This window comes from Ylistrum balloti, unplaced genomic scaffold (assembly GCF_031769215.1).
Source record: "Ylistrum balloti isolate Yb309-2 unplaced genomic scaffold, AGI_CSIRO_Ybal_v1 Utg371186, whole genome shotgun sequence".
In the NCBI taxonomy this organism is placed as follows: Eukaryota; Metazoa; Mollusca; class Bivalvia; order Pectinida; family Pectinidae; genus Ylistrum; species Ylistrum balloti.
This window is the reverse complement of record NW_026782646.1, coordinates 395,042-410,509: the sequence shown is the minus strand read 5'-3', so window position 1 is coordinate 410,509 and position 15,468 is coordinate 395,042. Positions and strand designations below refer to the sequence as shown.

Sequence of the window (15,468 nt, the reverse complement as noted above, 5' to 3'; positions counted from 1 at the left end):
CTGTTACTACTTAACACTCGATGTAGTCTTGGTTATTTGCTGCCAGATGTGGCTATGGTATATAATAAAGGCAACTTGCATCCAGCACCATTTCATATATCTTGTATCATTTGTTTCAAATCACCATAAACAGAAAAATAAAAGTTTAACTTATTTCTGAGATCTCATGCCATGCAAACCAGTATCCATGATCTCTACAATGCTGAATTTTTCTCTGCTTCAGATGAGTATAACTAAACATGCACCAGAGATCCAGCTCAAAGTGAATGACCTTTCCGTGCGACCTCTGTGGCAGAACCCGCCTGTGAAGAAAACACTGAATGCCATAGGATTCCATCAGATTGGCCTGTTACTCAACTTTAATCGCACACCACAGAACAAGTAAGTCTACCAACATACAAATTAACCTGGAGATTTTTAAGGTCAAACTCCATGCCTTGATTGTTAATTGTATATCTGTGTGGCTGTTATCATTGTTTTAGTTATTGTTAATTGTATATCTGTGTGGCTGTTATCATTGTTTTAGTTTAAACAGTTTTTCTACACTGAGTTTGCTGCAGTACAGTTCATGTTGTTAGCCAATCACATTAATCTCTAATCCTCCAACTGTTCCTTTCCAGGACCTTGTTGACGGCTGTGCTACAACTCTTCCTAGCCATGAGTGCCTATAAGAGTCAGGTTTTGTTGTACAGACTGGACGTCAACCTTCTAGGCAAACCAGGCACTACGAAAGTGATCAAGGTATGGTTTCTTCTGCACAGCATGTAATAGTCAGCATTGAATCTAGCACACTAACATTTCTCTAAGATTAACCACTGATAATGTAAAAATACCTGTCTGAAACATAAGCTAGTGGTGTGACATATGCTTTGGAACAGGTGTAAGTTTTAAAAGAGGATTGTACGACAGGAATTATTGTAGCATCAGTGAAACTACAATTTGTGTTGTACATCTGTAGGACAACAATTTGTGTTGTACATCTGTAGGACAACAATTTGTGTTGTACATCTGTAGGACAACAATTTGTGTTGTACATCTGTAAGACAACAATTTGTGCTGTACATCTGTAAGACAACAATTTGTGTTGTACATCTGTAGGACAACAATTTGTGTTGTACATCTGTAAGATAACAATTTGTGCTGTACATCTGTAAGACAACAATTTGTGTTGTACATCTGTAGGACAACAATTTGTGTTGTACATCTGTAAGACAACAATTTGTGTTGTACATCTGTACGACAACAATTTGTGCTGTACATCTGTAAGACAACAATTTGTGTTTTACATCTGTAGGACAACAATTTGTGTTGTACATCTGTAAGACAACAATTTGTGCTGTACATCTGTAAGACAACAATTTGTGTTGTACATCTGTAGGACAACAATTTGTGTTGTACATCTGTAAGACAACAATTTGTGCTGTACATCTGTAAGACAACAATTTGTGTTGTACATCTGTAGGACAACAATTTGTGCTGTACATCTGTAAGACAACAATTTGTGTTGTACAGTAAGAATTTGATTCATATTGTATGACACCAGTAAGGCTGCATTTTGTATTGTACACTGTATTTTGCAGCCAACCATGTTACAGGAAGTGGGTCGCCTTCCCTCCCTGACACCATTACTGTTACCAAGGAATCAGGTAAAGTATAAGATACATATAAGATATATATATATATACGAAATAAGATATATATATATATATATATAAGAAATAAGATATATATCATAAATTTGTGCGTATAGTGCACACTTTTTAAGCAAAAACTGTTGTTTCAAAAATGGGGTGCGTACTTTATGCATTCTCAAGTTCTCTGTCCACCATATTGGATTACCTCCCTTCACATATTTATATTTAGAGTTGTCAGTCATATATGATAGATTGAAGATAAAAACAAAAAAGAATAAAATAATTTCAAATGTTTTAATGCAATTCATTATTATATATGTATTAGTATGTATTATGTGACAATGACATGATTTACACAGACACAAACACAGACAGGTTAGGTTATGTATAAGTATGAAAAACAGTGATACTTACAGTGAATTTTTATAAAATAGAAATTTCTTTGTATGATGTATGAAAATCTCAATGCACCACTGATAATTAAATTTCATGAAACAATTTTGATATCTTTATTCATTTTCTGATAATCACAATTGGTAGACACGTTTGGTAGTCATATTTGCTATACATATTTGAGTATACACGTTTGAGTATACATGTTTGAGTATACACGTTTGAGTTTACACATCTGAGTATACACGTTTGAGTTTACACATCTGAGTATACACGTTTGAGTATACATGTTTGAGTATACATGTTTGAGTTTACATGTTAGTGTTTACACATTTGAGTATACACATTTGAGTTTACACATCTGAGTATACACGTTTGAGTATACATGTTTGAGTATACATGTTTGAGTTTACACATCTGAGTATACACATCTGAGTATACACGTTTGAGTATACATGTTTGAGTATACATGTTTGAGTTTACACATCTGAGTATACACATCTGAGTATACACATCTGAGTATACACATCTGAGTATACACATATGAGTATACACATCTGAGTACACAATTTACTTATGACTGTTTTTTTTGTTATTCTTTTTCAAGCTGAGGATGAGTACACCCTGGCTTAGCCGAGCAGAAAAGGCAGATGAGATGGATGAGAAGATTAAATTAGCTAGAGGGTAAGAGTCTATTTACATACCATTTTACTGGGTAGTGTATGTACTGACTGTACTACTGAAACCTTCATGGTGATGGCAGAATACTGTGCTCATTTAAATATAAGTTATTATTCTGATTTGAAAAAAACTTCAAACAAAATTAAAAGTTAAATTTTTTCAGATTTATTTAATTGCACATTGTCAACTCCAAAAGTTAACGTGATGCATTAATTCTTGTATGTAGGAAAGTATTGATGATGAGCTATAAAGAAATCGCTGTCAATTAGAAGTGTTGATACTTATACTCAAGCCAGGAATAATGCCTGGATCATAAGGTATCGTGACAGTTGTGTGACAGAGTGCCCTCATCTGATCATATTTCTGTAGATTACATTAAGTTAATATAGAGACTAGAGGACAACGAGAAATGTCTTTACAAGGAATATTTTTATTTAGGAATTGCGGAAACTGTCCTCTCTTTTTTCGTTTATTGTATAGTAATAGTTTACTTTGAATTGTGTATGGTAAGTGTGACCTGTCTGAATCTATATATAGAAAGACATGCGATCTAAAGACAGATGATGTGTTTTTGTAGAAAGACATGTAATCTTTTAGTGTCTGAAGAAAGACATCTGATCTGTCTTTGTAGAGAGACATGTGATCTGTCAGTATCTGAAGAAAAACATGTAATCTGTCCTTGTAGAAAGACATGTTATCTGGCTGTATAGAAAGACGTGTGATTTTGTCAGTGTCTGTAGAATGGCATGTAATTTTGTCAGTGTCTGTAGAAAGACATGTGATTTTGCTAGTGTCTGTAGAAAGACATGTAATTTTGTCAGTGTCTGTAGAAAGACATGTGATTTTGCTAGTGTCTGTAGAAAGACATGTGATTTTGTCAGTGTCTGTAGAAAGACGTGATTTTTTCAGTGTCTGTAGAAAGACATGTGATTTTGTCAGTGTCTGTAGAAAGACGTGATTTTGTCAGTGTCTGTAGAAGGACATGTGATTTTGTCAGTGTCTGTAGAAAAATCATGTGATTTTGTTAGCGTCTGTAGAAAGACATCTGACATGAAACTTAAAATGCCTGGTGGTATTCTCCTTGTACTTATTCAGGAATCTCCATATAAGTGATTGGTTTGTTGATATTTTTGTACCCGTTTCATCGACTGAATTGAAGATTATGTTGACATGTATTTTTGTTGTTGTTTATAGGAAGTCGGATCTGGATGAGCGTTACACAGAGTACCAGGAGCGGGCACGAACCTGGCATCAGATCACTGTGGTAGCACAGGTGAGTCTCCTTAGATCTAAGTAGCGTAACATACTGAACAACTTGTATTATGCTGTCCACTGTGATTTATATTCAAGGATAGGCCTACCTCTTATATCCCCATAATAAAGATATAATAGTCCCCAGTTAACAATGTTTTCTTTTGATAGTCTCCATCTTCTATGTAAAGTCAGCTGGCTTAAACTAGTCCCCAGTCCCTTTCCAATCCAATCCTAGTTCCTTCCACAGAAAACCTTCCAACCATAGTTCCTAGCCCCATTGAAAAGTAGGTTATTATATAATAGCCTCCAGTTGTTTTCTTTGTCTGAAGTATCCTTAGGTGAAGAAGACTTTTGTATGAATTGTTTTTGCTAACCCCTTAGAGGCCAGATGGGTGGCCCATTGGGGAGTTAGATATATTAAACCTTAGGCATTCCTATAGCAAAGCCTGGTGAGGGATATAGGCCCTGTCGGTCTCTTGTTTGATATCATACTATATAACCCTACAACCTGATTACTGTCTCTAATATCTGTAACCTACAACCTGATTACTGTCTCCTGTCTCTAATATCTGTACCCTACAACCTGATTACTGTCTCTAATATCTGTAACCCTACAACCTGATTACTGTCTCCTGTCTCTAATATCTATAACCCTACAACCTGATTACTGTCTCTAATATCTGTAACCCTACAACCTGATTACTGTCTCTAATATCTGTAACCCTACAACCTGATTACTGTCTCTAATATCTGTAACCCTACAACCTGATTACTGTCTCTAATATCTGTAACCCTACAACCTGATTACTGTCTCTAATATCTGTAACCCTACAACCTGATTACTGTCTCTAATATCTGTAACTCTACAACCTGATTACTGTCTCTAATATCTGTAACCCTACAACCTGATTACTGTCTCTAATATCTGTAACCCTACAACCTGATTACTGTCTCTAATATCTGTAACCCTACAACCTGATTACTGTCTCTAATATCTGTAACCCTACAACCTGATTACTGTCTCTAATATCTGTAACCCTACAACCTGATTACTGTCTCTAATATCTGTAACCCTACAACCTGATTACTGTCTCTATAACCCTACAACCTGATTACTGTCTCTAATATCTGTAACCCTACAACCTGATTACTGTCCCTACAACCTGATTACTGTCTCTATAACCCTACAACCTGATTACTGTCTCTAATATCTGTAACCCTACAACCTGATTACTGTCTCTAATATCTGTAACCCTACAACCTGATTACTGTCTCCTGTCTCTAATATCTGTAACCCTACAACCTGATTACTGTCTCTAATATCTGTAACCCTACAACCTGATTACTGTCTCTGATATCTATAACCCTACAACCTGATTACTGTCTCTAATATCTGTAACCTACAACCTGATTACTGTCTCTAATATCTGTAACCCTACAACCTGATTACTGTCTCTAATATCTGTAACCCTACAACCTGATTACTGTCTCTATAACCCTACAACCTGATTACTGTTTCTATAACCCTACAACCTGATTACTACACACCTGATTACTGTCTCTAATCTGTAACCCTATCTGATAACCCTACAACCTGATTACTGTCTCTAATATCTGTAACCCTACAACCTGATTACTGTCTCTAATATCAGTAACCCTACAACCTGATTACTGTCTCTAATATATGATACCCTACAAACTGATTACTGTCTCTATAACCCTACAACCTGATTACTTTATCTAATTTCTATAACCCTACAACCTGATTACTGTCTCTGATATCTATAACCCTACAACCTGATTACTGTCTCCTGTCTCTAATATCTGTAACCCTACAACCTGATTACTGTCTCTATAACCCTACAACCTGATTACTGTCTCTAATATCTGTAACCCTACAACCTGATTACTGTCTCTAACCCTACAACCTGATTACTAATACAACCTGATTACTGTCTCTAACCCTACAACCTGAACCCTACAACCTGATTACTGTCTCTATAACCCTACAACCTGATTACTGTCTCTATAACCCTACAACCTGATTACTGTATCTGATATCGTTAACCCTACAACCTGATTACTGTCTCTAATATCTGTAACCCTACAACCTGATTACTGTCTCTAATATATGATACCCTACAACCTGATTACTGTCTCTAATATCTGTAACCCTACAACCTGATTACTGTCTCTAATATCTGTAACCCTACAACCTGATTACTGTCTCTAATATCTGTAACCCTACAACCTGATTACTGTCTCTATAACCCTACAACCTGATTACTGTCTCTATAACCCTACAACCTGATTACTGTCTCTAATATCTATAACCCTACAACCTGATTACTGTCTCTAATATCTATAACCCTACAACCTGATTACTGTCTCTATAACCCTACAACCTGATTACTGTCTCTGATATCTATAACCCTACAACCTGATTACTGTCTCCTGTCTCTAATATCTGTAACCCTACAACCTGATTACTGTCTCTATAACCCTACAACCTGATATCTGTCTCTAAACCCTACTGTCTCTATAACCCTACAACCTGATTACTGTCTCTAATATCTGTAACCCTACAACCTGATTACTGTCTCTATAACCCTACAACCTGATTACTGTCTCTATAACCCTACAACCTGATTACTGTCTCTAATATCTGTAACCCTACAACCTGATTACTGTCTCTAATATCTGTAACCCTACAACCTGATTACTGTCTCTAATATCTGTAACCCTACAACCTGATTACTGTCTCTAATATCTGTAACCCTACAACCTGATTACTGTCTCTAATATATGATACCCTACAACCTGATTACTGTCTCTGATATCGTTAACCCTACAACCTGATTACTGTCTCTAATATCTGTAACCCTACAACCTGATTACTGTCTCTATAACCCTACAACCTGATTACTGTCTCTAATATCTGTAACCCTACAACCTGATTACTGTCTCTATAACCCTACAACCTGATTACTGTCTCTAATATCTGTAACCCTACAACCTGATTACTGTCTCTAATATCTGTAACCCTACAACCTGATTACTGTCTCTAATATCTGTAACCCTACAACCTGATTACTGTCTCTATCCCTACAACCTGATTACTGTATCATGTCTCTAATATCTTTAACCCTACAACCTGATTACTGTCTCTAATATCTGTAACCCTACAACCTGATTACTGTCTCTAATATCTGTAACCCTACAACCTGATTACTGTCTCTAATATCTGTAACCCTACAACCTGATTACTGTCTCTGATATCGTTAAACCTACAACCTGATTACTGTCTCTATAACCCTACAACCTGATTACTGTCTCTATAACCCTACAACCTGATTACTGTCTCTAATATCTGTAACCCTACAACCTGATTACTGTCTCTATAACCCTACAACCTGATTACTGTCTCTAATATCTATAACCTACAACCTGATTACTGTCTCTAATATCTATAACCTACAACCTGATTACTGTCTCTAATATCTATAACCTACAACCTGATTACTGTCTCTAATATCTATAACCTACAACCTGATTACTGTCTCTAATATCTATAACCTACAACCTGATTACTGTCTCTAATATCTGTAACCCTACAACCTGATTACTGTCTCTATAACCCTACAACCTGATTACTGTATCTAATATCTATAACCTACAACCTGATTACTGTCTCTAATATCTATAACCCTACAACCTGATTACTGTCTCTAATATATGATACCCTACAACCTGATTACTGTCTCTAATATATGATACCCTACAACCTGATTACTGTCTCTAATATATGATACCCTACAACCTGATTACTGTCTCTAATATATGATAACCTACAACCTGATTACCGTGGGAATACTTATTATCTAAGGGGTAATTTTCTACTGTTCTGACAGTTAAACATCATACCTGTTTGAGTTGTCAATTCTGATGAAATAATTTGAATTAATTTAAACCTCATTATTCAAATGCATTAGTCGGAATCGGTCAAGGTAAGCCAACATGCATGCTACTGTGTTGATGTTATATCTATTAGTTAATGACCATTGAGTGAGTTTGAATAATATTGATATTATCGTTACTTGAATCACTGAAGTATAAACAGTTAAATACAGCATAATTCTCTTAAAAATTCCCACATATTTGTTAAAATCTATTCATATTGTATTTAGTTTACTTTAGCTAATTTTTACATTGTTGGTTAATTACACGGATTACTTATTGTCTATAATCTTTTTTATGTCTGAATTACCTTACTAGTTTACTTTAGCCAGTTTTTACATTGTTGATTAATTACACAGATAACATATTGTCTATAATCTTTTTTATGTCTGAATTGAAAGGAACTCAAATTGACATGATTATCATGTGAATTTAAACGTTTGATGCTTGCGATGTATTATCATTTTGCTTGTGTGTGTAAATTGTTTGTATTTTGTCTGTGTAACGTTATGTTGAAGTGTAGAAAGAGTGAATATAGCATGTGTATCATGGGGAGACAGAATTTGTGCGTACATAGAAAATGATATACACAGTTATAAAACATCACAAAGACAAAATATGAAAACACCTTTAAAATCTTCACGGATGACTTACAATGGATGAAATTTCCCTTGACGGAGTTGGCACTGATATTTATCGACATACCGATTTTTTGTGTATAAAGGATTGAAAACTATGCCGAGACTAAGTGGATAATCCTGGCTGTCGTAGTTCTAATGTTAGAAACTTCGTTGTGTGTCGGAACACAACAGCAGTTTGGTCAGTCACAACAGATCGGGACGCCCACGTGTGACGTCTTTGAATCTGTAGAATCACAGACACTTATTACACTCCCCAAAAGGAACGTTACCTGACTACGAAGAGTCAGTTTAAAAACTGGGCGTGACTGGCACATTCATCCACAACCTCACACCGTTCATCTCCCTTCACAAATGTCATATAGTTTGCTACAGAAAAATGTCTTACAAGACGATATTTCGGCGTATATTTTGTTTTAAAACAAGTTTCAGTTTCAATTTAACAGTAATAATGGCCGATGTGGAGTGTACCGCTCCGTTCGAACTTTTCAACACAGGTGCGTCGTTGTAAGTCGTTAGTTAGAAGGAGACAGTGTCACTACCGTGTGGGGACAACAGCCAGAACACGTTTGGTTATCGTCGATGGCAATTTAAGCGATTCACGTGATCATTACGAGATCTTGAACGTCCACATGAACACATACAAACATCTCTCTGCTCTGTAATACAACAATGTTAGATCCCTCGTTGTAAACCTTGTGACGGACCCGATAGACTGTGAATGAGTTGCTTGGCTCCAAGTATCTCCGAATTTTAAGCCGCCGAGTGTCTCGCTATGAAAATGAATGATTTGGACAATTTTTATCAAACTAATGTTTCATAAAATGTGCCTTTTCAAAATTCTGATGTTGTTACTGTTGTTATTGTCTTATATATCATTTTACCTATGCACAGATCCTTAATTCCGTTAGTGTATTGTTTTGTTGTGTGATATTTTTAATAGATCGACACAAATCTTTACCTAACATGATGGAATAAGGATACATTATAGGGCGTGTATAGAAATTAAAACAAAATCACAAATTTGTCAAGGAGCAGGTTTTGTTACCAAAATATGATATTAATTGAGGGACTTTCCTGTATGGTGTGGCATGCATTTTTTATCAGCTGATGTGTTGCTTTTTTGTTTCTATAAATATTTTTGTGGTTGCATTTTATCATTGTGAGTTCTGTGTATATCTACCATTCTTTACTGAATACTTTCCCGTCTACTGTTTTTATCGTCCTGTTGCTTACTTTCTGTGTGCTGTGTCTCCAGTCCTGTTAGACAAAAATAGAGGCTTACGTTTTTCACTGTAAAACTTTTACTGTTTCCGTCGGCCTTTAAGATTTTTTGTTTTTTGTTTTGTTTTGTTTGTTTGTTTGTGTTTTTTGGGGGTGGGGGGGGGAGGGTAAATTGTAAAGTGATTTAAAGTCCATAAGGATGTATGTTACTACAGTTTTTAAGAGTTGGTGATATTTGAATTACTATTATTTGGATTACTAATATTTGTTTACTTCCATTTGTCCACATCCAATCCCTTCTTTACTGTGTGTACACTCTTTAATGGTGTAGAAGTAGTGACACACCGTACAGCAATATTATTTTACCATACAGCAATATTATTTTACCGTACAGCAATATTATTTTACCATACAGCAATATTATTTTACCATACAGCAATATTATTTAGAACTTACTTTTTTGGGTCTGTCTTTTGATATCACCATATTTAGGACTTGATTTAACATTAAAACTATCTTTCAAGTCTTTGAAAGTTGTTACTTTGTATCTTTGCATTCCACACGTTGTAATAGATATCAACAATCATTTCAGGTGTATGATTTATGAAAAAGAAATCTGATAATGAAATTATATTAAATTTTCTAAATTTGGATCTAAACCTTTTCCCAAAAATCTCGATTCATATTTTTAAAATCAATTTTAGAGATTTGTGTAGGACAAGAGAAGTTCTTTATTGTTGTTACTGTAACCTGTGAATAAACTTAGAATTTATATCTGTTGTGTGCCTTTAATCAGCTTTGTCATCAGGGATTGCTCTTAATGGCTCCTGAAATAACACTTAGGAAAACCAAGGTTTTAAATGTCAATAATTTAGGGCAATTATTCGTTTGTTCTTGTGGTTCTGTCTATATGACATCATTCCAAATGTTTAATCAACATTTAATGAACAGAGTTTCTATTAAAACACAAAATATTCACATGTCTTCACAATGCTCCGTCTTTTTTCAGGCTAACGAAGCTCTTTCTAAATTTGGTCGTCCGCGCACTACGCCAACCAAAGTCAAAGTCATGGCCGGCGCGAGTGCGTCACGTGATCGGATACCTGTTGAACGCGAACACCTGATGGGAATTCCTGAGGTGGACCAAAGACGTGACTACGCCCAGTATGTCTTACAGCAAAGACTCAGTAACATAGATCTTAGACACCGCAATGACGTAATGAAACTGTATCTCCCTTACATACAGAGTACATAACATACGAATACCCAACATTTAACGACTAAATATGATAGGTAAATATGTTTTATACTACCTAACGCTCAGAAAGAATACAGAATATATATCACCAGCTCTATATTGACGTAAGACAAGATTACATAGGATAGTGTATACTTTATAGGTATAATTTAGGTTGTGAAGTACAGATCTGAATACAAACAACGTATAATACGTTGTTACTATGGTAGTTGTTTTACATGTTATTACTGAAGATATATTAGAATTTTTGGTGACGTAAATTGTGTTTAATTGTAAGTGTATCTCATTTCATTTGTTGTGTGTCTGGAAACTTCAGTCAGAGTAGCTAATCCCAAATGACAAACTCGTGTGCTTAAAATGTATTAGTATCTTGGTATGTCTTTTAATTGATGTTCTATTGAGGTATGTGAAAAGATAAATTGGCAGAAGTATTTATCAACCTTCCGAAAAATATGCAAAATTTATCAAATTAATGTATTGTGTAAAACATCTATTAATCATTATCGTCATTTCCTGGTTAATTAATTACCAACGTAACATTTACCGCAGTTTACAAAAGTAATATACCCTATTGTGACGTCAGGTTGGGATACTATAGTGACGTCACACACAGAATGCGTTGTGTTAACAATATATACAGAGCTGAATTAAATATAAAATTGGTGTGGGAATGTCTATTTTCTACTACAATATTTGTCTCAATATGGATCATGTGATCTAGAAGGTCATAAACTTATTTGATATGTGATTTATGAAATTCGTCACAGTTTTTTTTTCATCTTTCAAATGCCGAGACACTTTATTTCATAACTCGCATATCAAACGGAAACTTGTGAAAAATATGTATTGTGTGTAATATTTATTTACAGGCCAAATATATAAAATACACGACTTATATCTACTCTACAGTATTGGTGGCCTGTGATATCATTATACAATATGGCGATGATTATCGTCCAGGGTAACAGACTTCTGTGGTCAGTGACCTAATACACTTACGTTAATACTAAACATGACATTAATTACTGTGAACCTTTTTCAATTTACATATATTTCAAACTTATAGACATTGTTCTTTTTTCAATTTTTGAAAAGACGTTTCAATGCCTTACAGAAGACAAGTAAACTTAAATACCGCTAGGTGGAAAGATATTTTTTCGACAAAAGAATTCAAGATAATTCACAAGGCATTCCTATGGTGATAACTGTGGTGAAAACTTTTTCTTTGGTGTTTGTGTATGGGAAATTACATTTTATTATGAACAGGGTGGGAAATTCTACCAATATCGAAAATTTATTGTACGTCACCAGTTTTACAGTGGTCCACATTTCTATCTTAATTGTGCCAATCCAGGTTTTTTTTCTAGTTTGCTCAGTTTCACATTTTGTAGAAAAGAATATTGCACGTGTTGACTTTGCACCTCCGAAGCAATCACGCGTTGATATGTACTGTCTGTATTTTTGTAAAGATTGCTATGTCTACACTATATAATTATTATGAATTGAGATATCGGCTGACATAATGAAAAAGTATGACTGTGTGTGCTTTGGATCGGTAAAAAAAAATGAGAAAATAGAAAATGTATAAATAACACTGTGTAATGTGTGACAGTGTTGGTTGCCTTGGAAAGAAAATATAAGGACGTGACTGAGTGTTTGATGGAGATAGAAGTACGCGGAAAATGTAGTGTAAAGGAATGTGGAAAAAATGCGCTGGTGTAGAGGTTGGAAGGCCGTCTTTAGTTTCAGTGCAGGTAATGTCGTGTTGTCAAAAAGAGCTGGGTAAAAAAAGTATTCAAAATGAAATAACTACGACGTATTTCGCGCTAAACCTTTGATCTAAAGTGTCTATATTTTTATTCCAAGTCTCGGTCCGTACTATAAGTTAAGCCAGTTATATTACAATTAAGTGATGTAAAACCTGTATTCTTAACCGTTTTTCTAATGCTGCGATAGGTTGGAGTATAATTGTGATAGAGGTGAGACAGGTGAAATTGAATGGATCTGATTTCTTGAGAGTAGTTTTGTGTGACATTGAAAATATTAAACTTGTAGTTAGATGTTGCAATGTCATGTTTGTAGACAAAACAAGAGAAATAAAAATATTGAATTATCTCAGAATAATTTAAATACTGACGACGGACAATGTCAAATAATTATGTTTGTGTGGTGTGACTCATGTTGTTTTTAACTTTGTGACAATTGAAATGTAATTTGTACTAACGTTTTATTAGAGGTATAAACATATATTGAAACAGGACTGTGATTTATTTAATCTTATATTATGATCTTTGTTGTTTATTATTATTTTTTATATATTAAATATTTTTATTTTCTGCTGTCTTGGTTCTGTTGTCTTGTATTGTTTACATAACAATGAAGGTAAGCGATGCGTGTTTTTGGTATCTGTACACGCATGTACTCAAGGGATAAAGAACCGCAGGTTGAACTTTGAAGATGATTCTAGGCAAGACGTCAAGTATAATGTTTAATATTTTAAAGTAAGAATGCATATTATTCCATGCAGAACAAACTGCAAAATCAACGATTTGTATTTGGAAAGTGAGTTTTGAGTAATTGAAGGGAATGGAAAGAGAATTCTGTAATCTGAAATCGAAATGGACTGACTGTGGGAGCTGGCTAGTCAATACCGGGTATGTCCCCCATGCGCTCTCTCGACAGCCCTGATTCTCCTAGGCATGGGAGGTAATGAGTGAGTCTGTCCTCATTGGGATATTGGCCCATTCTCCCAAGAGAGCTGCTCTCAGTTGGTCCAGAGGAACAAGGGGAGGCTGGCGTCGTCGAACCTGTCTATCCAACTGGTTCAACAAGTGTTCTATAGGGGATAGGTCGGGGCTATATGACGGCCAGTGGGTGGATATTGTTATTGGTGAGAAAATGTTTTGCAGCAATAACGGTACAACATGGAGTCGGAGGATCTCATCTCTATACCTAAAGCAGTTAAATTACCCGCTACCACAACCAGTGGTGATTTAACTCCATGTGAGATTCCTCCCCACACCATAACCGATCCACCCCCAAACCTATCCGTCTCTACTTCCCAGCAGTCAGCAAAACGTTATCCACGACGTCGGTATACACTCATGCTCTAAACATGGTGAACCGGGACTCATTAGTAAACAAGACTCACCTCAACTGCCTCAATGGGAATATTTTGGGGGCATAATGCGCCACCCCAGCCATATGACGCTGGCGACGAGAAGTGGTAAGGGGCAGACCTACAGTTTTCGCATGGATAGGACGGTTATGAGTACCTATGATATGAAAGGAAGGTTCAGTATTAGTAAGGTATTAATTGCCGAAATGCGCGAGACGAACAAACCTGTCCTGACGTTGTTACGTAACGCGCAGACGCCCATACCTAGGTCTGTCAGCAACCAGCCCAGATTCCCTTAGACGTCTAACAAGACGTTCTATACTGCAAATATGGACATCGGAATGTCTGGCAACCTGTATTTGCCTTTGACCTTGCATAATTAATTTAATGGCCACGTGCACTATAACCTAGAAAGTTGCTTGACCGATTTTCATTGTTTTTGAACAACACGTTCGCAGGGTATTACAAATAATGCCACCCTGCGTCTCTTTATCCCTTGAGTGTATTTATTAATCGGGGAACGGAATACATGAAATAAATATTGTTGACAAAATATAGTCACGCAAATCAATTAATCATATAGATAGTGGAAGACGATCGTTCTTTGTAAATGTTTTGTAGATCTGATTAGTCGTTCAGAACCTATACAGACCTTGATGTTAACTTAAAATACACCTATTTTACAGTCTATGGTCAGCAGTGCCAAAAGTGTATATTAGTAAGTAAAAAAAAAAAAACAAACAAACAAACATGTCAACATATTCATAATCCAAATTCAAGTTCAATTCAAATTCAAACATAAGAATGATTCACACGAATACTCATAAAAGAATCAACTAGAATAAATCCAGGTGTTCGGGAAGAGTAAGCGTCTTCTGTTTCATCGACGACAACCACCATGTAAACCTTATTCAATCAAAGTAATTAACCCTTTATCACTTTGACACAAGTACTGTACGAAAAATATCTAACACCTTGACAGATAATGTGATGGTCTGTATGATACGTTAAGTGCTTGTTTTGCTGAACGAAATGAAAGGACTTGTTACAATGAATTGATGACCATTTACTGTGAGCGGAGCACGTTTTAATCAATGATTATACTGTCTGATCGTCCTCATATGTCTATGACTATTCGTTCTCTAATGAAATTACAATTCACTTCCTTGTCATTTCAACAGGAACTACACAGCTTTGTAGACAAACAGTGTTGAACATTACTTTCTGACAAACCTTCCACAGACAAATGTCGTTGATGACGTCGTAAACGTAAGACTACGCCGAAGATATAATGGAATAATCACAATTCTA

The 15,468-nt window shown here is 35.5% G+C and overlaps 1 protein-coding gene across 1 annotated transcript in view; it reads left to right on the top strand.

The window, feature by feature from the left end:
* LOC132561288 (tetratricopeptide repeat protein 28-like) overlaps positions 1 to 11,053 on the top strand; it is a 29,335-nt gene extending 18,282 nt beyond the window's left edge. Inside the window, exons 14-20 of the mRNA XM_060226015.1 lie at positions 224 to 381; positions 621 to 741; positions 1,581 to 1,646; positions 2,635 to 2,711; positions 3,903 to 3,981; positions 7,955 to 7,969; positions 10,791 to 11,053. Of these exons, the coding sequence (XP_060081998.1) occupies positions 224 to 381; positions 621 to 741; positions 1,581 to 1,646; positions 2,635 to 2,711; positions 3,903 to 3,981; positions 7,955 to 7,969; positions 10,791 to 11,036 (762 nt within the window). The 3' untranslated portion in view covers positions 11,037 to 11,053. The remainder of the gene's footprint in view (positions 1 to 223; positions 382 to 620; positions 742 to 1,580; positions 1,647 to 2,634; positions 2,712 to 3,902; positions 3,982 to 7,954; positions 7,970 to 10,790) is intronic.
* Positions 11,054 to 15,468: the final 4,415 nt, after the last annotated feature.